This window comes from Dermacentor andersoni, chromosome 3 (assembly GCF_023375885.2).
Source record: "Dermacentor andersoni chromosome 3, qqDerAnde1_hic_scaffold, whole genome shotgun sequence".
NCBI lineage: Eukaryota > Metazoa > Arthropoda > Arachnida > Ixodida > Ixodidae > Dermacentor > Dermacentor andersoni.
The window spans coordinates 10,308,190-10,331,949 of NC_092816.1; the positions used below are offsets into that span (position 1 = coordinate 10,308,190).

Genomic DNA, 23,760 nt, shown 5'->3' on the forward strand with positions numbered 1-23,760 from the left:
ACCCAATTATCAAGACAAATGGAGGTTTAGGCAATGTGTTTACACGTTTTTCGAGAAGCTCAACTCGACACTTCTTCTGGCGTTGTTTGCCCCTCCTTTGTATTGATAGGTTAGTAAAATCGAAATCAACTGGACCCTCACATCTTCAGGAAGTGGCACATTGGAAATTTCCATTCGAAGTGCGAGAAGGGAACTGGACGAAAGCTTAGCCCTCCATTGGCACGCTGTTCGCAATGGATCGCTTCCGATTTGCTCGCTTCACTGTCCTTGTATATAGAGCCTCTGTTCTCTTCAACGGTCTTCCAAAACGATATTTTTAACCGCGCTGTTTACTTTCTTTCGTTTTTTTTTTTTTTGGTGTGGACATAGAAGAGAACTTGAGTCGTGTAAATAATTGTCGAAGCTTCTGAAACCTACAATGCACGGAAATTTTTAAGTACCCAAAATTAACACATAAAATAATCCGTAAACATCTGCACACGCACTTTGCCTTGAATTGTGATTAGCACATGTCATTTATTATTGCTACTAGTATTTCTGCCGCTTTTATCTGTGGTGTCATGAACTGCAGTGCTCATGTTATTTCGATATCTGTTGTGGGTTCTTTCGTCTTTCGATGTGCGTGCGTGTGTGCGTGCGTGTGTTTCTGTCAGTTGGGGGGGGGGGGGGGGTGAGGCGTGAGGGGCGTCCATTCAATATATGCCATACCTTCTAAAATAAGCTGTTATCGTGCAGTCGCAGCACCGACGTCGGGGCAATGTTAAAAGACTGTGGCTATAAAATAACGAAAGCATGAAGTTCTTTTTCGTTCTTTTTCTTTATTGATTTCTTTATTATTAGTTTTCACAGGAATATACAATTTTTTGTTTAGTAACTGCACAGCGATGGTACGATTTCGTTGTGAGACGCGATGATGCGAGAATAAACTCAACTGAAAACAACCTGCAGTGCGTTGGAAGGAGCCAGCTGTGCTTACCAATCATTGGTTTTCTCTTTCAGAGGATGCTCAAGAGGCTTGAGTTCCCGTACGACACCAACTGCGTGGATTATGCCAAACTGGAAAAGCTGGCTCACTATCCAGCCTATCACACTCAGGAAGTAAGCACACGGTGCCCAAGGGCATTTGCTGATGGGCCTAACAGTGGTATGCTATGGGACAGGGAATAGCAGGTACACGTGAGGTGTCCTTGTTTGCATCAACATCGGGTAGCGTCGAGTCGATGTCCCATCTCGTAAGGACGTCATCGATTTTGGCGGTATCTGTTCGTCGATCCTAGTTTATTACTCGTCGGTAAATGTGGGCAAAATCATATTACAAGCTAGCCAAAGGCCGGACTTAGCGAGTTCGGACAACTCTTTCACTGCGCAAGAACTGCCCTAACAGGAGAAAATACTTTGAAATCCCTTACATCACAGTGACGTAAAAGCGCCGGGGTTTAGGCATAAAATTTAAAAAATATATATTTGGCCTTCATTCTTTTTTTTAGCAGCCAGCCAGTTACCGCGAAATTAAAGAAAATCGAATTTTTAAAGAATACTTTATTAGTCGAAAACTGCTTTTTTGCTCTGGCGTTCCTTTATATACAGCAGCAAGAATATTGATCCTGTACCTCTAAATTTCTTAATCGTACCTGTATTTCTGAATTAAATACGTGTACTTCTAAATTTCTTTTCTTTAAAGAAAAAATTATATAACCACTGTCAGTAAAACACATTACGCTCTGTTTGTCAAGTGTTCATGAGATCATATTGTTAGGTGCTTGGCTGAATACTTATGTGCGTTTCACTAACGTTATGCTCCAGTGATTGTCTATGTTGCGGGTTTCCTTTTTTTTTTCTCTAAAAAAGAATGTATGGAAGAATAGTTCGTGTCTGCAATTCGATAGTGGAATGTATCTTCACATGTTTTTTAAGTATTAGTGTTCACGTAATGTTTACATTGTTAGTAGATGTATTTTTGGTTCCTTCTAATGTATGTTTCGTGAAGGTACCCGAACCAATGTCAAGTAAATTAATTTTTCTTTTTAGTTCAGGCCTTCCTCAATTTGCCATTCAAAGTGAACTGAATTCAACTCAGAAAGTACGTATCATCAGTGACGATATGGAAGAATAGTTCCTAGGGATCGCATGCTGTTCAGATGGCTAACTCTATTCATCAATTAAAGGGTTGTCGTTGATGGGCCAATGAATTCCTGCAAGGAAAGTTGAGGTTCATGAGTGCATCACTAGGTTTTAAGTAGACATCTTTAACGTTTCGCACATTTTGTCCCTACTGCCAAGAACCTCCAGAACAGATTGATGTTCCTAACGAATCCCAGCGCTTGTGCAAAACATTTCCTTTTTGTTTCATAAGAGCATAACGTATCGCAAGGATTAACGTACCATCTAAACAATGACTTGTCGCCTTCTTAAATACTTGCAGGAGATTATCAATGTTATTAGAAAATGAGTCTTGCGGATGACCGCAAAGTGAAGGAAGCACGAAAGGAAGAGTTGACAACTACCTGAAAAGAGCATGAAAATGCAGACGCCCGTAAGGGCTTCTCAGAATGGCAGTGATGCTGAATTGACTCCCACCAAGCTAGGACCAATTTTGCTTCAACAGCAAAGCATATTTCCTGATGGACATCTGTAGCTTGTTTTATAGCATCTTTCTACTCTTTCACATGGATGTCAACTTTTCTTTTCAATTCCGCATTGTTATTATGACGCCCAAGTTTCCATCACCTATAATGATTGCGAAAATTGTTAGCGGAAAGAATCACGTCTTGCCCCTCTACTTCTTTTTTCCAAGTCAAGGCAACGGCCTGTGTTCGGGTGTTGAGAACGTTGAGATTTCGCCTTGTTGGTAAGGCATATGGCTTGCAACTAGACCGCATGCGTCACAGGCGCCGTATGTTCTCGGCTACTGGGACACGCATGTGGCCATCGGAAAAATGCCATGGCTCCGTAAAGCTTAAGATGAAGGCCCTTAAAACCCCTGGTACGTTGGCTGAAACATCTGTATAAAGGCCATTCTTTAAGAATCGTCACTACATCAACGGCTGGTTGAAGCCTATAATTGCAGATCTGACGACTAACATCGCTTATGTGCATCGATACTTTCAAGCGCCTTCGGGCCCGTATATATCTGGGATTGATGCAAGAGAAGTTCTTGTTGAACGGTGCTCAAGAGCGACAATTGAAAATCTTTATTCAAGATTTAGCGACAGATTACTTTCAGCAGAAGTGATGTTAGATTTTTCCTGTGCTTATTTCATTTTCAAGTGCAAGCCACACACATCAAATACGTCACCGTGACGAGTAACAATTGCATTAACCATCGGTGATATTATCGAGACAAAGCTGCGACATAAGCGAGACTTCAGTCGACAATTTCTTGGCAGCCAAAGCTTCATTGTGCAACTCGGGAAAACAGATAAAGACGCAAGTTTTCGGCCTATGTTGTCTTTCCAATTGTCGAAACGTTGTCTGCTGCTTTCACCTTGCTCTCGTTTTGCTCAAAGTTTTGGGCGAGCCATATGATTACTGAACCAATGAAACACGTTCGCTTATGCTGAGCTTATGCTACGCTGAGCTGAAAGTGCATTACACTTGCCCAATGCCCTCATAATAAGCTACACATTTGTCTGTTGCAATGGTCGTGCGCTCGTTCGTTCGTGCATCAGTGTGCATGTGTTGTGCGGTCAATTCCCACGGCCACCCACTGTTACCGCGGATCCGTAAGTGCAAAGTCCCTCCAATCGCCTGGGTGTTATGATAGGGCAAGTGCCCAAGGGAGCGTCGCTTGAGCAGGTGTAGGCACTTTCAGCACTTCAGACAGCGGCCCTGAATTATCAGCAGTAATTCTTGTGCCAGAGCTAAACATGGGCTCCCGCTAGTGTGCTGCGTCGATGTGCGAGGAAACGTGCCCCGAAGCTTCCTCGCCGGGCTTCGCAGACGTGCTTCGCCGACTGCGTCCGCAACGAGACGAGGCGCCGCTGCGGCTGCACGCTGACCGACTACCCGTTCCGGGCGTTCCTCAACGAGGCGTTCTGCTCGGGACACACGTCTCAGGGTAGGACGGAGGAGCACATTTATCAGTTTTATGCGTTTCCTCCTACCCTAGATTACTACACATCTAATGAGTGGTTACAAATTACAACATCGTATTCACGCAATGTTGATACCGATTGTGTGATTTTTCTCTCGCTGACTTCAGTTACTCATAGTACAAAGTGAAAGTGTACGAGAGGTTCAAAGGCGGTATTTCAAGATGAATATGTTAAATGCTAGGAGGCGCCAACTAATTATTAGGGCGTGTGGGTTTGTGATGCATATGTTGTTAGTACTGAATAACTAATGGCCAACTAAATATACAACGCGCAATATATTTTAAAAGCGTACGCGTTCTCGCATCAAAGGCCAGGGCGTTGGCTTTAGGGCGTGCTATAAGAGCGCAAGTATTACTCGACAAGTCATCTGACGTTGTAGATCCTTCTCTCGTTTACCATCCCTCTGTTAAAAAATTTGCAGGTTGCTTAAGCTTCACCTTTAATAGTGGAATGCGATAGAGTTCAAAAACGCCTGACTGCTTTTAATGCTTCCCGGCAACTGCAGCTTATGTCACCGTAACGTTTACCGGGCACGCTGGCTGCGAACGCTATGCACGAGGGCGAGCTGTCTGGTAGAAACGCGGCCTCTAGCCTGGGTCGATCTCCTGTTATTGTTTGGCGCCTTTAATATTTCAGTCTGAGAAGAGTCATATCATAAGAAGCGAACAAACAGTGGCACCAAGGACAACATAGGATAAATTACTTGTGCTTAATAAATGAAATAAAGAAACGATAAAATTTTTTATTACACTTGTTTTTGGGCTGCCATTCTAAAAATTCCGAGGAATAACATTATAAAAAACGAAAGACAAGGTATGAGCAACTTTGGTGGTGGAGAAGTGGTTGGGTATGCGTAATTCGGAAATTGGTTAAAAATTATTTTTGCTGAGGCATCGTCCGACGCTGGACGCCAACGGCGAATTTTCTATAACACGTTCCCTTTAACGCTCTCGCGTTAAACATAAAGAAACTACTCCACTAAAATCGTGGTGGCATGATAAGGATGTGTGATGCGCCGCAAAGTTTGCGACTGCATAAGCGTTCCTGCTTTCGGCATCCTTTAATTCTGTGCCTCGCCCGCTCTGCCCAACTGCTGCTCCCTTCTTATACATCCTAAATATTACTTACCTCACCAAATAAATTATGCCGAGGGACGGAAGCACTGTTACGATATTAACGGCAAACAGCAATTGCACGTAAACTGCGAATTCGCGCTTTGTCTTCTTGTGTGTGCATGCAATACTTAAGGGGGAGCTTTAGCTCGGGGCTCCTATCTAAATACTTGGCAAAGAATAAATCGTTTTTCTCAGCAACCACAGCACCAAAGTGGATGAGGTTTGTTGCATTTAAAAGAAAAAGAAATTAAATCTAGTGGCTGTTTCTAGCAAATATTTTTTAAGGTCGTCAATTTATTAGCAAAGATCACTCAATATCGCAAATTTTGGAAATATGAAACTATGAAATGTACAACTCTAACTCAGAAATAAAAGCATCAAGTCGTCAACTCCATCTAACAGTACATTTAAAGCGGACAAAATCGATATGTTATACATGGCTCTTAAGTGCGCCACTAACATGCGAGTATAGGACTTTTATAAAGTGCTTGTAAAGAACGTAACACATTCACGTAAAATATAAAGTGATATATCAAATTTGTCCGTTTTGAATGCTTTAACGGATGCAGTTTACACAACTGCGTTATCTGTTTTTGATGCAGAGCTAAGAATTTGTAAGCTTAGTGGTTCTATATATATAGCAGTCACGAGAATTGGACTTTCTAACGCAAAAAATTTCTCTAAAATCGGCCAAGTGATTTTCTCAGAAAAGCGTTTCTGCGTTTTACATGTATTTCAATATATTAAGCTCAAAATACGAGTGGATGCGTCGCGAAACGCTTGCAAAAGTAGACGTTTTTGACATCGAAACTGAAGAAAACTCCGACATTACCACTCACCGGAAGTAACGCATGCGTGACTTATAACGTGCCACTCATCAGCAGCACCTCCGAGATCAGTCGTAGCCTGCGGCTTCCCAGGACGTAAATCTCGAAAGTCACGTTCTGGGACTTGCGTCATACCCTCTAGCCACCAGGTGCCCACGTCGTCTGCCTAAATGCTATTTAAAGGCTACCGTAATAAAAGATAGACAATTACCAGATCTGCAGCTTTGCCAAAATTGTTTCAGTAGTATGTGCTGCTCCTTTATAACCAATCTAGCCATAGGAAACTTCGCTGCAACTGACCTTTAAATACTACGTACACAAATACTTAAGCATTTATGGACTTCAACCTAACGAAGTTGTTGCGCAGTTTAAATGCGTTAAGATATAGTAGGGAAACTTGGGCGAGTTGGTGGAAGTTCATATTTGACAAACAGCAGCGCTTACTATACGGGACGAAGTGGAACACAACTCAAGCGCTCTTTTTTTTTTCGATTTACTTTAGCATGATGACTGTTCCACTTTAAACACCGAGTAGGATACATCTAGGGTTTTTTTTTTTTTTTTTCTAAGTGCCTTTGATCCATTTTCTGCTAACCGCCCAATTCTTGGCCGATCACCCAGAGTATACCACTCGTGTGGAGGAACAACAAGCGCTCTTTCCTTCGTGCCAGTCTAGTTCGCACTGCGGTTTGTGAAAGCGTTAAGCTATTGCGGTAGTTCACATCATCATCAACAGCAGCAGCCTGGTTACGCCCACTGCAGGGCAAAGAAAGGCCTCTCCCATACTTCTCCAACTACCCCGGTCATGTGCTAATTGTGGCCATGTTGTCCCTGCAAACTTCTTAATCTCATCTGCCCACCTAACTTTCTGCCGTCCCCTGCTACGCTTCCCTTCCCTTGGAATCCAGGCCGTAGCCCTTAATCACCATCGGTTATCTTGCCTCCTCATTACATGTCCTGCCCATGCCCATTTCTTTTTCTTGATTTCAACTAAGATGTCATTAACTCGCGTTTGTTCCCTCACCCAATGTGCTCTTTTCTTATCCCTTAACGTTACACCCATCATTCGGTAGTTCACAAATTTACTTAAAGGGACTATGAGACGGTCGTCTAACAGTTTTCAATTTATATTTGTAACTGAGAGTAGAGGACCCAATATGGCTATGCACACCAACAAGATGGGCACTCAACGCGTATTTTAATCCGAAACTTCAATTTGAAATCGCTGCCTCTCAACTCCTCTCACCGACAGCAGCTGCCATTTTGTCAGGGCTGTGAGATATCGGGAACTCCGTGTCGTCTGCTTTGAAGCAGTGCCAGACTACATCGGACGTCTTCCTCCGCACGCTTAGCACCGAACGGGAGAGGTTCTCCGCAGTACGTGCCACATGGCTCTACACTGCGCATGCCCGGCAGTCGCCTAGCAACGGAGACGCGTGCTCCGCGATCGCGGCCGGAAGCAGCCGTAGAGACGTGAGCGGCTACACCTTCGTGTTTAATGCAGCGCGCGCTAGCATACACCTAGCGCAGACGACTCAGAGGGCCCAATAAAATATGTCGCTTTACAGTAGTCGAAATCAAGCTTCGAAGAACTTGAAAGATACGAAAGCTCTCAGGTAGGCATATCTGAAAGAAATGTTGCACTTACAGCTGCTGCAGCAGGCATTTATATGTGCTGCATGCAGGCAGCCGCCCGCGGCTGTGTCTTTGATGAAGATATGAAGATATTAAAGGTTAGCGCTAGTGTTGGTCTACTCTATCCGAACGTTTCTGCTGTACAGGTCATTCTTTCGAGCGTTTTAGCACCGTCCTATGGTAAACGCGGCAAATGCTGCAATTGCTACCACACGCAAACTTAGCGTGGCAAACACTTCGCAACGGTAGCAACGGCTACGCGCTTCCTTATTTACCGTACGGCTGTTGCAGCTGCGCTAAAGCTCTCCATTAGCTGGGTCTCAGGAGGGTGCTCTGCTGTGGCGGCTGTGGGTATCTCCAAATAATGCGCGTATTGCTCAGCATATGGGGCATATGGCTTTGGGGGCCAGTATACTGGCAACCAAAGCCATGCAAGCTAGACGTCCACGCATGTACAAGCAAAATATCTTGAACAACAACGAAAATCCAACACTGGCAGCCGCACTGACCACTTCATAAATGGCTGTTGCGCGCGCGTGCATTACATTTATCGCACTGATGGGCATGCAAGAAGAGAAAATGAGGACTGCTGACCACGATGCATGAAGAATCCGAACATAGTTTATTTTTGCTAAAGCTTACTTACTATAAATACAAAGCACATAATTAAGGTCTCGTATTCGAGGACTTGCCGTGGCAAGTAAGACGAATGTTGCTACAAGAAAGCTACATCACAGGCATACATTTATTATACACTGTTACAAATGAATGTAAGGGATTGGTAAATCAACATAAAACTTAGATTTGAAAGTAATGAGTAATATATATGAGGTAAGTACACATGGGCAGCAGAGAAATAAATATGTATAAAAAGTACTACAAAAACATTGCTGCAACCCACAAGGAAACATAAAAGACTGGTATATCTGTAGCATTTCTTCATCTAGCACACAAGACACACCAGGGTGGGGTGAAAACACAGACACGTGCTAACTTCCAACAGATTGATTTTCAGAAGCGTCCCACGCATATATATGGCAATGAACAAGAGCATGGGCATTTACAACTGCGTTTGTAACATTTGACGTGATACAGGCACAACGAATAGTCCAATACAACAATCAAGAAAAAAATTGACTTTCCAAACACATGATGGATAGTTCAGTTGTAAATTGCAATAAAGAAACTAAAACTTTTGTCGGGTGGTTTTTTGTTGTGCTTCCCGCCAAGTCTTTCACTCCTTATGGTTGAGATAATTTTTTGTATTAAATCAACCAATGGTGTGCACTCGCACACACGTCCCGAAAAAATTTTCGACCACGATTCTCAAAAGCCATGGCAGGCTACGCAACCACTATTTCCAGCTAAGTATGAAATAAATGAAATACCAACATATTCCATATTTAGCAGATTCCAGTGAACCACAGTGCAGAAGAGAAAAATCACAGAACATCGTTAATGGAGTGTGAAGGAAAGAAACAAATGAAGGTGTCACGCGAAATGTCTCTGTCATCATGCCAAGGATTACAGCCTACCTCTCACTAACTCTAGCAGTACAAACCAACAAAGAATATAACACAACATAATTGGAGCATCGAATACGAGACAGGCACAGCTAAAAAAAAACATTGGCATAAAAGCTACGAAGGATGAAGATGAAAAAATGGTTTTACTTATTATAGTATTTTTACTTCTAAGCACCAAACATATATGTAGGCTTACAATTATTACAATGGTGATTTGTAACATTCGCTCACAATTTCAGCCTTTCTGCCCACCCTTCCCCGTGAAACCCAGTGCTCCTTCTGGCGCAGATGGTCCTTGTGCAACTGCAATTTCTTCATTGCAACTCTGGTTGCCGGTGATGCCAATGCTCTTTTTTTTTTTTGTTTTCACACCTGAGCACCCTTTTGTCGGCGAACCTCTAACAGCAATTCCATTGCTTGTGGTCACGTTTTTTTCAGCGAGCATTCTTAGCTCATGTAACGAGCCAAACTGCTGCAACACCGTGTCATCATGAACGTAGTGCAGGGAAGACAGTATGCGCTCGGTTTCAGCCCTTATCTTCGATTTGAAATGGCGCCTGCTCTGTTCAGATGTTTTCTGCAAATCACACTCAAGATGTTCAGTGTCTACATCACCTAGCTCTTCAGTGTGTCGTGCATCAGATGTGCAGCCTGTAACAGCATGAGCAGTCATATTCGGCCCTTCCCTGTATACTGCAGGCAGACGTGAAAACCCCCACCCATCAACAAGCAAAAAAAACTGCAGCAAAGTGCTTGCATGGCAATTTTGACCTGTTAAAGTCGAAGCATGTGCAGCTTGGAGTGCTGAAGTTAACTTTATGAAAGCCCCTCCCCTTATTGACAGAACGAATACGGAATGTTCCTTCTTCACTGCCAACTTCCACGTCCTCGGACCTGTAATCAGACGCTCGTGCAAGCCGCTCCATAATGTGTTTTGCTACAACAGGAGGCCTCCCATGGAGGAACTCACGCATAGCATGGTGGTAAAGACGCTATGAAGGTGAAAAACTCAGATTCGCCTGCAAGAATTGCACCTCTTTCTGCGGAAAAAAAATTTCAACCAAGACTTTTAAAAGCCCCTGCAGACTACGGCGACCACTATTTCCAGCTAAGTATGTCTTGAGCTCGTTGTTTTTTGATTCAGTTCCACTGTTCGTGCCAAAAGGGAGGTCCAACCTATACATCTTTACCCACATTTCCTTTACTGAGAGCCATTTACTGCTCACATAGGTTTGCAACTTCTCATTTTCCTTCCATTGTGGTGACTGCTTCACAGCTTCAATAGCTTTTGTTAGATCATCCTCATTCGCACTGGATGCTACTTGCCTGAGCATTTTCTTCACAATGTCGACATCTTCTACTTCATTTTCTTTTTTTGAAATCCACCTGTGCCAAGCCTGTTCTCTGTGAAAATCACACAGGACTGGCCGACTGTTCGGGAAGGCAGCAGAAAGTGCGCTGATTTCCGCCTGGCTGTAGTCCACCATTAAAAACTTAGGACTCAGAGTTGGGTTCCAGGCCTTAAAGGTGTTTAGCGCCTCTTCGATGCAATCAGCTGTTTCAAATTGCACCATGAGTGCACCAGCAATAGCATAGGAACTTGCAGTCTTCACTACAATAAGGAATAGTGGTAGGGCATAATCCGTTGTTTTATATGTGCCGTTAAGACATACCACATCATCACTATACTTGAGCATCAGTTCCCTCATGAACTCAATCTGAATGCAAAGCAGCAGTGTCTGCTCGCATTCCTGTGCAACAGTTTCCAAAGCGTCACAGTAAGGTAACTCATCCAGCGGCTCCGGCTCTTGCTCTTCTGAATGATGTTCCATTGACTTCACATGATAGGGTCGAAAAAGACATCTTGTTCCAGGTGCTTTCTCAATCATTTGTTCAACATACGTTGCTACATTTTCTTGATCAATTGAACTAAATCTATCCTTACGGAGTGCCTTCTGGATATGATTTTTTATGTCTGTCTTTGTAGGGTAGAAATCTCTGCATGTGGTCGGGGGGCACTGCTTGTTTGAGAACAGTACATCTCGGACAAAAAACCTCAGACAGCTCTCAACTGTTTTTACAGATGTCACACCTTGTTGTACAAGCTCACATATTTTTTTTGACACTTCTGAATTTATTGGCTGCGCATAGCCTGCACACCGGGCATCAATATCATGGTTGCAGTGACTTTCCCTGTCGGACATGCAGACATAGAAGCGATGCTGGCGCAGAACAGGTTTACCACTAGCTTCTTTTTGCAATGCCAACCTCAGCCGGGACATCACCTCCTTCGAAGCTGTCTCGTGCTGCCATTTGGTACATTGTTCTGAGATGTTAATCTAAAGAGAATAGAAAAGAGCAGATGGTAAACAGAGTAAACAAAATTAAGTGGTTCTGAATTTTGTCTGAAGGAAATAATAACCTCTTTCAGTAATAGAGAATAGAGATAAATTTGACATACGAAAGCAAAGGCATGACAGCTTAAATGCATAGGCATTAGAAGCTCATGTCATTATATTGGTGACATTACAGAACAACATCAATACAATAACACTACAATAATTTTAAATAATTTTTACAGCTTTATCAGCATTTGCCAGGGGGTCTATACATGGCCAAGCATCCTTTATCCACAAATACTGCAATTCAGTGCTGTAAAGCGTACTTTTTTTAATGCTTCTCAACCGACAGTTTCACCTGTGGCATCAAATGCTAAAATTTTGCATCAAGAATTGCAGTATGAATAAGTGAAAAGATCCAAACAAAAGGCAAGAAATAATAATGACAACAAACAAGAAAAATCTTGTACATTTATGCAACAGTCAAATGTATTACAAAATGGAGACTGTCCATGTTTGTCAGGAAGCATTTTAAGATGTCTGTACAACACTCTTGGTTTCTTGGGCCTTGTAACATGCGCTAGCAATTGTACTGTGAAATCAAACTCATGCGCTGACCCAGCATTCCAAAAGAAGTGTAGAGAGGGATATATCTCATCTCAAAAGCATACTTGGATTAGGAGGTTATTGCCATGACATAGAAATAAATTATTAAAACAACTAGTTACGTTCACAAGCTGAATAACATTTCATTCAGTGACTGCAAAAACAGTCATAAATAAAGCTATAAGACTTGTAGGTTGAATAATTGTCCATACCATCTCTAAAAAAAATTGATTATTAAAACAAGGGCGGAGGCGGAGGCATGTACTTAAAATTTAAAATTGCTCATACTCATACGCATTACCCCGTCAGTTCAGCCACTTTCAACCAAAGACACATTTCTGCACTCGAAGAGGAGCAAGGAATGTCATTCAGTACTGATTGCACAATCCACATGCATTCACAAAAACATGTCTTTCATAGCGCATATGTCAAACCACAAGTTTCTTTCACAAAATTAGTGACAACTAGTTGTGCTTAGTGGATGCCCCCAATTTTAACACACCAAATTGTCCTAAAATAATTAATTAAAGTCAATGTATGGAGAGAGTAAGAGTTTTTTTATTGGAAAAGAAAAATGAGAATTTAGGCATCATTTGAAATTCGCTGCATGTCAGTTCACTACTTATTTGGCTGCAAAAATCAACATTTTATTCATGACCGCTAAGCTGATGAAGTGAATGTCTAAGCTGAAATGGTCTGATTTCATGTCCCTTAATTTAAAAATAAACATGCAGCTAAAAAAGGCTGTTTACGTTATCATCAATGTTGATCTTCCTGGGCTTCCAGCGAGTAAATCAATCCCAAAGTCAAAAAGTTATATATAGGCTATGTGTTTTTGCTTACCCTGAATTCCGGAAACAACTCCACTTGTTTTACATGCATCATTGCAGTGCAGCCCTTCTTCTTCACCTTTTTTCGTTGGAAGGTAGCTGCTGACCATTCTGCGTCTTTCTCCTATTGAATGAAGTGACATATCGAACATCAGTACGCTGTAAATAATGACAATTACATTTGGATGAGTGCATGCAGTTAGTGCATTGCATTCATTATGAGTTCAGTATCGGTTCCTTGCTCATGCTTGTCCTTTATGGAACAATAAGTTCCATGGTCGCTTTAGCTCCTGCCAGTTGTCAATATTATAATTTAGCTTCGGAGCAGCACTTCGCATGTTCCCTTGGGCACAGGCACCAAAGCATTTGGCTCACATTTACATTAGCATTATAGATCAACCCTCCCTCCCGAACTCCTCCCCTCTTCACCCCCCACTGAATTCCGTGGATTTTACAAATTTTATAGTGTATAGTGATAGAAATGCTAATAGGGCTGGGTGCTTAAACACTTTAATCTGATTAATACCTAACGTTTGAATAACTAACAATCTTTTAACTATCGCTTTACTGATTTACAAGCATATAGTACCTAAAATGGAAGAAAACTGCATTTGAAGGAGACAGGTCATATTTAATGATGTGCACTTTCACATTATTTGATGCTCCCTGTGCTACTCATTTATGGATTTGCCTGACCTCTGCTGTGTTAATATTGCAGCATGCCATTGGTAACAAATAAACCCTGCAACCAACAAGCTGGTTCCAATGTGTCTTACAAAACACTGGGGAGTTCATGCTCACTCCTGCTTTTTAAGCACTTCATAAGGCACCAAAAGAATGACGTGTGGGATGTGTTTCGCAATATCTTCACCAATGTTCTTCAGGTTAATGTCAACTGTATGAACGTGCCACCCAGTTACCTTCATATTTCTCCGTGCTACTAATAGCAGGCTTACAAATCTCGCTTATTATATTTTTCCGTGAATTCTGCCATGACACACAGCACTGGAAGTCCTGCTACTAGAGTACGGTTAACTTCAGTCTAACCTCCCACAAGTGCGTGTCACATTTTTAGATGGTATTTTTGACTAATATCAAGGTTAAGACCTCCATCGTCATTACGGGCATAATAAATTGATCAACAGGGGAATGGGTAAATTCCCACACTTTAAATATTAACTAATTAAAGAAACATGAAAGAATCCTGAATAAATAGTAAACGTTAACGATGTTGACATGCATAGACTTGAATGGATGCACTGTCCGCTTCTGTTTCTTCAGAAGCATCGCCATTGCTCAGTTTTAACGGTATTTTATCATTACAGAAACTATATAAATACTCACTTGGAATACTTGTCTATAAATCTGTTAACGGTAAGCTCCTGTTCTCTATAATTAATTACTCACGACCAGTTTCCTCACTCCACATCCACCCGGTTCACTTCTACCAACAGCTATTCATTACCACAACCTAGAACTAATCATGGTAAATTCACTACTAATTTTTTCCGCCACACAACTCAGGAACTCATTAACTTGTTGTATTAAGATACAATGTCATTTATACATATTTAAATCGACCCTCCGTGAATTTTTTCACTTATTATGTTCATTTCATCATCACCATTTTATTATCAATTATTTTGTGTTATTAAAATACCTTACAGTGTTAGCTATAGTATCTCATTTTGAACAGTGCCTTGTGTGGCACATAGGTGCCTTGGATTTACTTATTCTACTCATCTCTAGCGGAAGGTTCCTTGTGAACTCTGTTGACTATGGAACCTCCCTCTGTATGCATGTATTATTTCCCATTTAAAACCTAAAAAAAATTATAACATTTCACTGCAGTGATGCGGACGGCATATATGCTATCGTGAACGCGCATAAGCAGAATTTCGTGCGACGTACCCATGCTTGCACGCTTCAGTGCGTAAGATATATGAGCGCGTTCTACCCATATCGGCTCCGCGTGGTATCCGTGCAATTGCCACATACCTGTCGAGCACTTCTTGAATCTTGCACCTTGTGAAGGTCTCGCCCAAAGAGGCAGCCCCTGTCCACGGCTTGGACAACCTTAAAAGGCATGTCTTCATTCACGACCACATGTCCGCGCTGAGTGCTGAACATCAGCCTGCCTGATATAAAATAAATATTTATATCATCGTACCGTCGATCCTGACGCGGTACGCACTATACGTGCTACACGCTTGCGATGAACATACCTTTTGGCTTCACGGAGTGCTCAGTTTGGAAGCACACATTGACAGCGGCGAGGTCCCTCAGAAGCTCTTCGTATACTTCTTTGGAGTCTGCATAACCGGCCCAGGTGTTTCCACACTTTTTCAAGTCCCGCAGGTGCCTCTTTAAAACTTCTTCTTCAGGTGCTATCGGCACGGCAGGCTCCATCGTGACCCTCGCAACAGAAAAATTGGCGCGAAAATCTGCTCACGGCCACAGGCACACGGGCACGCCTGGTGGTGTAGTCGTATATTATAGTTTGTGATTCTCCAGTGCGCTCATTCGATTCTCGTCTGCTGCACGCGCCGGCGCAAGCGGTGGTTCCATTGCTAGGCGACGGCCGGGCATGCGCAGTGTAGAGCCATGTGACACGTACTGCGGAGAACCTCTCCGAACGGGCGTAGCGACGGCGTCGCCGCTCAATAGTGCCCGCAATTGCACTTGCGCGATAAAAAGTAGTACCAAACCACAGAGATGCGCCGAGACGCATATGCGAAACCTGAACGACGCATGGCGCAATGACGTATTTGTAGCACCTGCAATAACTTCCCATATTTGCGTTAAACAAAAACATGGCCTTCGAGACCGGTTTTTGTTGCCCGAGGGAGTCGTCTACGGGGGTGCCCACTCATTTTGTCACCATTCAGTGTCGCCAGGCTGCTTTACGGTTCAAGTGCAACATTTAAAAAATTCAAATACAAAATTTTCTTCTGCCCCCAATGCACTCAAACTTTGCCAACTTGTTGTGGGATGCGTACGGTTTAACGTGCAAAGCATAATTTAAGCTAGAAAATTTGCTTTCATGACCCCTTTAAGTTATGGCATTATTATTTCGCAACGTTGCACGGTCTACAAACAATGCTGAGAATATATATTTAGCTAGCTAAGGAACAGCTATTTATTTATTTATTTATTTATTTATTTATTTATTTATTTATTTATTTATTTCATATACGTGGCCTCAAACCATAAAGTAATGTAGACGGAAGTGGGTTACAGATTACTGAACAACAATGGCAAAACTATGGCAAGCTGTACAATATGAATAACAGTGTAGAGCATTATGATTCATACAAAAGAACCTATGCGCGCGTTGCGCCACACCTGTTAATTAAGTTAGTGTGCTAATCTTCACAGCAGTTTATACAACTGATTAAACTACTAGCCGTAATAAAAATTTACCATCGCATCGCACTCAATGCTTGGCCTTTCTGACGAAACTCGGACTTTTTTCAAAGCTCTTACAGTACACGCCTGTGTGGCGTTTGTTGGCCGTGGGCCCAGTAAGTTCATAAACACATAGGCCTGAGATCTCCATAGATATGGCCGCAGATTCCAGTCAGTGTCTATGTGTATCGTAATGAGGCCATTCTAGAAGGGGCGAGTACGCGTCCATCCGCATGGCCGCAATCACATTCGATGCTGATAATTCTGCGCAAAGATCTTTTCTGTAGGCAGTGCCAATCCGTAAGTTATCAATTAGAGTTGTTATGCGTCTGTTCAAAGTGAGTGGATATTTAATTGATAATATAGGATAAATCGCAACTCCCGAAGCTATGGCAAAACCTTGTTCTTGTATATATACATAGTATTCCATATGGTATTTAGGGCAGCTAAATTCCCCATAGTGGTACGAAAGACATTTAATCTGCTATAGGCTCTTTGTCCTGCCTCAAGGCTGCATTGCTGTTATTTGGTTAGTTATTTGGACGTTATGCAGTCCTATTGGACTATAGGCGGGGGTGGATCGAGAAGGAAAGAAATACCGAGAAACTTGGTGTGAAAAAAAGGTGGCGCATTAGAAGTTGAGAACGAAAATAAAAGCAGCACGCTGAGCAGCAAAGCTCATATCAAAGATGAAACTTGCCTCAACAAAACCAAGAATGCAGATAGGAAGGCATGAAATCTTAACAATTGATCTTACCTAAAAGAGTGTTTAGCACCTAATATATATGTAACTTTGTTTGGCTTCAAAGGTACAGTACCCAAACCCAAGACCTGGAGGATGGTAGCGAGATACTGGGATGCCTACAGAGGGTACCTTACCGAACTCGCACCGGTATCGTGTGACCTGGGCTATAACAATGTCCCGGAATCCAATGAAAAACCACTGTGCGTTACGCGCGACTAACAGTTATGCGCTCTCGAGTGCCGCGGGAGCTACCATATTGTTCTACGTTTGTATTTTATTTGCTCTCTCTACACATGCCGTGTACACTTCTGCTGCCAAGCGTCCAGAGCGGGAGTCGCTTAAAAAGTGCTCGCTTTTTTTTTTTTTTCGTTCCGCCAGCCTGCACATCCCGGTGGCGGCCGTCCTACGAGAAAGCCTGCTCGTCTCGGTGCAGGGTTCCGTGCCAGTGAGTGCCACGCCCTCTGCGCATATCTGCGCTGCTTCGGTCGAGATCAGCAAGAGTTTATATCTTTCGACCGCGGCGTCTGGTCTTTGCTTTACGAGAATTCTGTGAATAATAAGAGGCATGTACCCAGGGGTACGTGCCGTTACCTAGTCTGGTTTTTCCTTACTTGTACCGCACTTTTCGTGCAAGATTGGCAACTGGAAACAAGAGTCGCAAGGAGTTGAGAAATTAAGCGATCTAGTAAGAAAGGAAAAGTGAATATTAACAAATTTAACCATTGTTTATAAAAATACTAATGGATCAAACATCTTTTTATTTAAAAAGGAAGTAGAAAAAACGACGCCGGAAGTGGCCATGTGTTTTGAATGATGCTTCTACAGTTATCAGTTGAGTCGCCTGACATATCCACTTCTCTGCTGTGCTTATGTAGGTGTTTTTGTGACCTTCCGCGGTGGGCGCAGTACGTCTGGAACCGCAGCCTCCTGCGCTCTACGTGGTTGGACGGGACTGGCTGCCACACATCGTTACGCAACTTCCCAAATAATAAGAGTCGGTTTTGGCACTTAACTTGGCAGAGCAGTAAACGAGGGATCCGAAAGAACTGCGATTGTTCCGCAAATATATATTTATAATTCTTCCAGAGCTAATTCAAGAAGCGTTACTTTAGTCGGATACAACTTACATCTGCAGTGAGGCCCCGCCCACGCCCTCATAACCGCCAGCCACCGTTCCTCCGCCAAGCTGCAAATAATTCGTACTTCAAACTTTTTCTGTTACTCAAATAAGGTGGTAACCACAGAAAATAAAATTATTAGTGAGTAATTTAATACGTTTTCTCTAGCCCATACAATGAAATGGCGAAAGCCTAATTCATTACTGAAATGAAATAAAATGCTTGCTTCTGTGCAACTATATTTTGCCAAGTTTCACTTCAGTTGGCACTGAAGTTTCACGAGTAAAACGGGTTCAGCAGGAAAATGAACTGTACCACAGACTTTTCAAGAGCGAAATGCCGAGACTTCATGCACTTTGTCCATGTCAATTGCACACCTCATTGCTTCCGCCGATGAAAAGACTCTTCAAGAACCGCAGACGCTCTGGAGGTATCAAGTACGACGCCATTTTGAAAAAGCCGCATGACGACGATTTTGTTTGCTTCTGTGAGTGGCTGGCGGAATAACACGACCCCGCGCGGTTTGCGTGACTTGGTTGCCAACTGCTGTTTCTTTAAGTTGTATTATACTGCAATAATCTTTACTTTAAACTTCCACTTTACTTGTGCTTGACAGTGTTCTTCCTGAGCTTCTTTTTTCCGCGAGTCCATTTGGCATGGTTCCTTGTTTGCTAAGTAAAGGAGAGGTGTATCTCACATGTATATCTTTGAGATACACCTTATTTCATATCCCTTTTGCGGGCTTGCACGTCTTTATGACGAATGGTGGGCGCTATTCACATTTGTACTTGTAAAGGTATCCTCCTCCCTTTTATTTGCATAGAAAAGTTGCCTAGGGTTGGGCTTCCCCCCCCCCCCCCAAAAAAAAAAAAAATCCTGGGTACGTGCCTGAATTCTAATCAAATAATCTGTGCCGCATGTGCACTTTCCAGGATAATTAACACAAAATGCGCGAGCTTTATTGCTTCCGACAACGCCAGCGGAACTCATGGATTTGAATGATAGCAATTGCCTGTAATGCAACTTGAGGGCCATATGTGGGATCTTATTTTCGCGTAAAGGCACAGTCGATTATTCAGACAAGCCGTTCGTACCGTCTCTTCGGCCTGCACTGCATACATTGCAAAACGGAGTTACGTTTTTAACAGCACCAGGTATCACTGTCGACGCGTCGATACGAAGCCAATAACATCGAATGCTACTGTGCACGTTGGCTGGGCAAAATCTAGCAATGAACTCGCACGTCTTCATGTCACACTTGAGCGACTGTTATAGATTAGCATTGCGTCTCCCTCTTATCCGGTGAGCGCACACCCATCGTATAAGGAGCTTAAGATGACTGTTCGCCCATCCTTCCATGTAACTCCTCCCCCTGCATATGTCGTTTCCGTCGCTAACGTCACTCCGTGTTCACGTGATCAGTTCGTGTTACCAGGCGCCGGTATTGCGCAATCGCCAAGTGACTGTTCCTCCGCTTACGTAACCCGACAAAACCTAGGCGACTACACAGCGCGGTAATTATCATGCGTCGACACCCTTTCTTTAATTAGGACCACGAAGGTGCGTGACGAGCACACTCGCGCAGCCGCCACCTTGTTAAATGTCTTCACTGCCTTGGCAGAACTGAGAACGCAACCGACATCGCATTTGGCGCGAGAAAAAAAGAACTGGTATCTTGTGGCCATTGGGTTGTTCTGGCGAAGTAAAATGTGTATAGATGAAACACTGCCTTTCAAAAGCTTCCTTAACAAGTGCTCCAAAAAGTTATATGTGGCCAATGTTTCAAACTGACGAGTCATATATGGGCAACATTTCAAAGCATGTGACCTAATTACAAGCGACTGAAGCCCTTGTTGCAACTGCTCAAAAGAAAGAGCGTCGCTGGAAGTTGGGTTGTGATTCTGTGAGGTCGCACACATCTGCTGTCAGGTTGTTGTTTTCTTCTGCAGAATACACAGCCACAGAATAACTGGATTGTGCCGATGGAACAGCCATTTCCTGTATTATGTTACAGATCTCGACAGGAAGTTGGTGAATGGCCTACCCGAAACGCTTTTCGGTTGAAATATAATATAGTACAAAAGCGGACAATCATAAACACCGACGAGAAGCAAGGCATCAGGCACAATAAGGTGATTGCAAAAAATGGCCAGAATGTTGGTAGAATCATTGTTAGAAGCATCGAAGTGAATGCAGCTCAATTGGTACGTGCCGGATAAAGAGCCTTACGTGTTCTTGTTTCCTTCAAGCTTCCTGACTGACCCAGCCTTGTGCCAGCGGTGTCTTAAGTTCCGTCACAAGTTTGTACAGAAAGTTGGTGGGTGTCTAAGAAAAAAACGCTTCTGCGTAATAAAAAAAGAAAGAAAAATGCGGTTTGTTAGCTCAGTCACAATGCAAAACATTTTGTGTGTGCGACTGCTCACCCCTTTTCAGACCACACCTGTGTCTTTTTCTTTTTTGCTGTTGTTTAATAACTGCACAGTGGTGGGAAGGCATTAGAGCTGGCTAGTCCACACGCGGGTCACCATGGCTAATTCAGAGACTCCTAATCTTGCAACTTTCTTGAAAGTCGATTGTTAACGTTTTTCATAAATTTCGACATGTGCCTGCTGCAGCGAAGTGTTCTACGATGCGAACCCAGTCAAGAGCGAAGATCCAGGACTCGTTCTCGAAGACGGGTGAGCCAACAAAAGTCGATGATATTTAGCTTGAATGTACAACCAGAATATTACTTAAAGCCAGGCTGCCTAATAGTTATCTTTATCATCATATTTCTGTTTTTTTAGAAACTCTCTAGGCCGAGTGCAGGATGAGAGTTACTGAACATTTTTTTTCAAACTTATCTAGAAACTTGAAGCAAACTTGAAATCAAAACAAGCCACCAGATATATGTGTGCATATATCAGCAGAAAAGTGAAATAAATAAAAGATGAATGATGTTTTAAAAGCGCTTGAGACGGCCTACATCCTTGCGAAATTATTGAAATCAAGCGTGTCCTTCTACTGTTCCTTTGTTTCAATGAGCTGTTTTATTTTGCGCCTTCATTTCTTAGCGGCTACCATATGGTATCCGTCAAGTTCAGCATGTCGTCGACTAGCGTCAACGTCCTGATGTTCATCGAAAAACTTCAGGTACGCACATATAGGTGATTCTTCTTTTTTTACATTTATGCTGCCGCTGCTTGGGCCGTCAATTGCAATGCATACTGCACTGTGCCTCGTTAATGAGCAATGCAGTTGCACAGACCAATTTGAGTTTTCTCTTTGTATGCCATATTGACTCAATATGAACTGCGCTAAATCTTAACTGTGTAGCCGTGTCAAAAGGACGTGCACAAAAACTAAATTAAGCTACACTAATTAAGTGGTTACCGTGTCATCGTGGCATTATCGGTAATGAAAATTGCGCAGGAAATGGCTCGATCGACTCACGGATAAACCCAATATTTATCGATCTCACTTTCATGAATGGATGCTCCAAGAAAAGTTATGATGATGACGATGAGGATTAGGCAAATTTCCGTTCTGAACGAGAAAGAAAATACGGATAATCATACCTCATCCATAAGTTCAAGACATTGCAACCAATAGGCATAAACGTTTCAAAGGGAGCTTTAGAATCTTTTCGCTATGCTAAACTTCAAGCTATAGGCAACAACACTTAGTTTGATTTCTTGGCGTATCCCCCCCTTTACCCCTTTCCACTCCACCATTCTTTTTTTTTTTTCAGCCGGCGTGTCAGACGCCTTTGACACGCCGGCTAACACGCGTGCGTTGACAGCCCGGGGGGGGGGGGGGGAGGTGGCCCTGGCTTTGACCTTGTGCACAGCCTTCCTTTACTCTCAATTCGACATGCTAACACACCTTCCCTCGTTTCCGCACCCTCCCACATCCCACCGTCTCCCCTTTAGAAGAACCCCACCTATATACACTGTGGCGAGGAAAGCGTACTTCGCCTTGAAGAAGACAAGTCCACTTGTCGAAACGTTGGCTCCTGCATTCACCTTGTTCACGTTTTGCTCATCGTCTTGAATTTCCATCTCCCGCATTCCCCGTGTTTTCCCTGAACAGTTTAATGTCACCTTCAATGACGTATCCTAATATAACTTTTAATGCAAATCATATTCAACATAAATAGTCGTATTGATAAGATAATTTTCGGGAGCTGCATTTAGCGCATTACTGCTGGACGTGTTGGTGACCAGCCATCTCAACGTGTAAGTGCAAGATTAAGCATTCGCGGAGATTTATGAATTGTAGGAAATCCGTCGTTTGCTATTTGCTACTGTCTTGTGTTAAGATGTACATTGGCCAAACTCGTCGTTGGACGACTTATCAGACTTAGAAAGGACGACTTATCAGTTCCCCCCTTAGACGATGCTGGCATAGTTGTTCACGAAAATCTGGCCAAAGCAAAATGCTTCAACTCATTCTTTGCTTCGGTGTTCTCTGCATGGGGAAACAGCAGAAAAATGAATACGAATTTTGGCAAAATGGGTGGTGAACCAAAGGAAGACATTTTAATTAATCAGAGGGGAATTGAACCGATACTAAAGCGGCTGGACGTTGGTAAGGCTTGCGGTCCTGATGGCTTACCTGTTGCATTACTATCATCGTGTGCTCACTCTGTCTCAAAATATCTTCGTGTTATTTTTGATAAATCATTACAAGAAAGTGCCTTACCTAATGATTGGAAATCTGCAAATGTTGTCCCTGTGCACAAGTCTGGACCCCGTAACAGTGTATTCAATTATCGACCCATTTCTTTGACATGTATTGTTTGCAAAGTGTTTGAACATATCCTTTTTACTAGCATTATAAACCACTTAAACAGATACTCACTTCTAAGTCCTCGGCAACACGGATTTCGTACGGGTTTTTCCTGCGTTACCCAGCTAACAAAACTAACACATGATATAGCAAGGGCATTAGATAACGGCTGCTCTATTGATTCGGTTTTTCTCGATTTTGAGAAAGCTTTTGATGTTGTTCCCCACGATTTATTAGTAGAGAAGTTATCATGGTATCATTTAAATACATCAGTTATTGCTTGGATTAAGGAATATTTAAGCTCAAGACACCAAAAAGTAGTTTTAAACAGCCAACACTCGGATGACATTGAGGTAACAACAGGAGTACCACACGGATCCGTCCTGGGCCCTCTACTGTTTTTAATCTACATGAATGACATATGTGTTGATATTTCATCTTCTGTACGTTTATTCGCAGATGATTGTGTGTTATATAGAGTTATTCATAATGAAAATGATTGTCTTGCCTTGCAAGATGATCTGAACAAGGTTACGGATTGGAGCAAAAGTTGGGGCATGCGTATAGATTTGCAGAAAACTGTTCACCTGTTTTTTACACGAAAACATGCTCCTCATCAATTTAAATATAAAATAAGCACTCAACAGCTGTCATCTGTATCCGAGTTCAAATATCTTGGTGTTTTTCTTACCTCCAATCTGTCATGGCACCGACATATTGAATACGTTTCAGCCAAGGCGTGTAGGG

General features: G+C 42.7%; 1 protein-coding gene and 1 long non-coding RNA gene across 2 annotated transcripts in view; one reads left to right on the forward strand and one right to left on the reverse strand.

Annotated features, from left to right (window-relative positions):
- Positions 1–23,760, forward strand: part of LOC126520776 (uncharacterized) — a 171,600-nt gene that overhangs the window by 88,414 nt on the left and 59,426 nt on the right. Inside the window, exons 6-10 of the mRNA XM_050169555.3 lie at positions 1,000–1,098; positions 3,940–4,057; positions 17,504–17,570; positions 20,859–20,921; positions 21,297–21,375. Coding sequence (XP_050025512.3) covers positions 1,000–1,098; positions 3,940–4,057; positions 17,504–17,570; positions 20,859–20,921; positions 21,297–21,375 — 426 coding nt within the window. The remainder of the gene's footprint in view (positions 1–999; positions 1,099–3,939; positions 4,058–17,503; positions 17,571–20,858; positions 20,922–21,296; positions 21,376–23,760) is intronic.
- LOC140216327 (uncharacterized) lies at positions 11,184–15,322 on the reverse strand. The gene is made up of 4 exons (XR_011892975.1): positions 15,198–15,322; positions 14,971–15,110; positions 12,986–13,096; positions 11,184–11,536 (listed from the first exon to the last, which is right to left on the reverse strand). It is a non-coding gene; the product is annotated as an uncharacterized lncRNA (long non-coding RNA).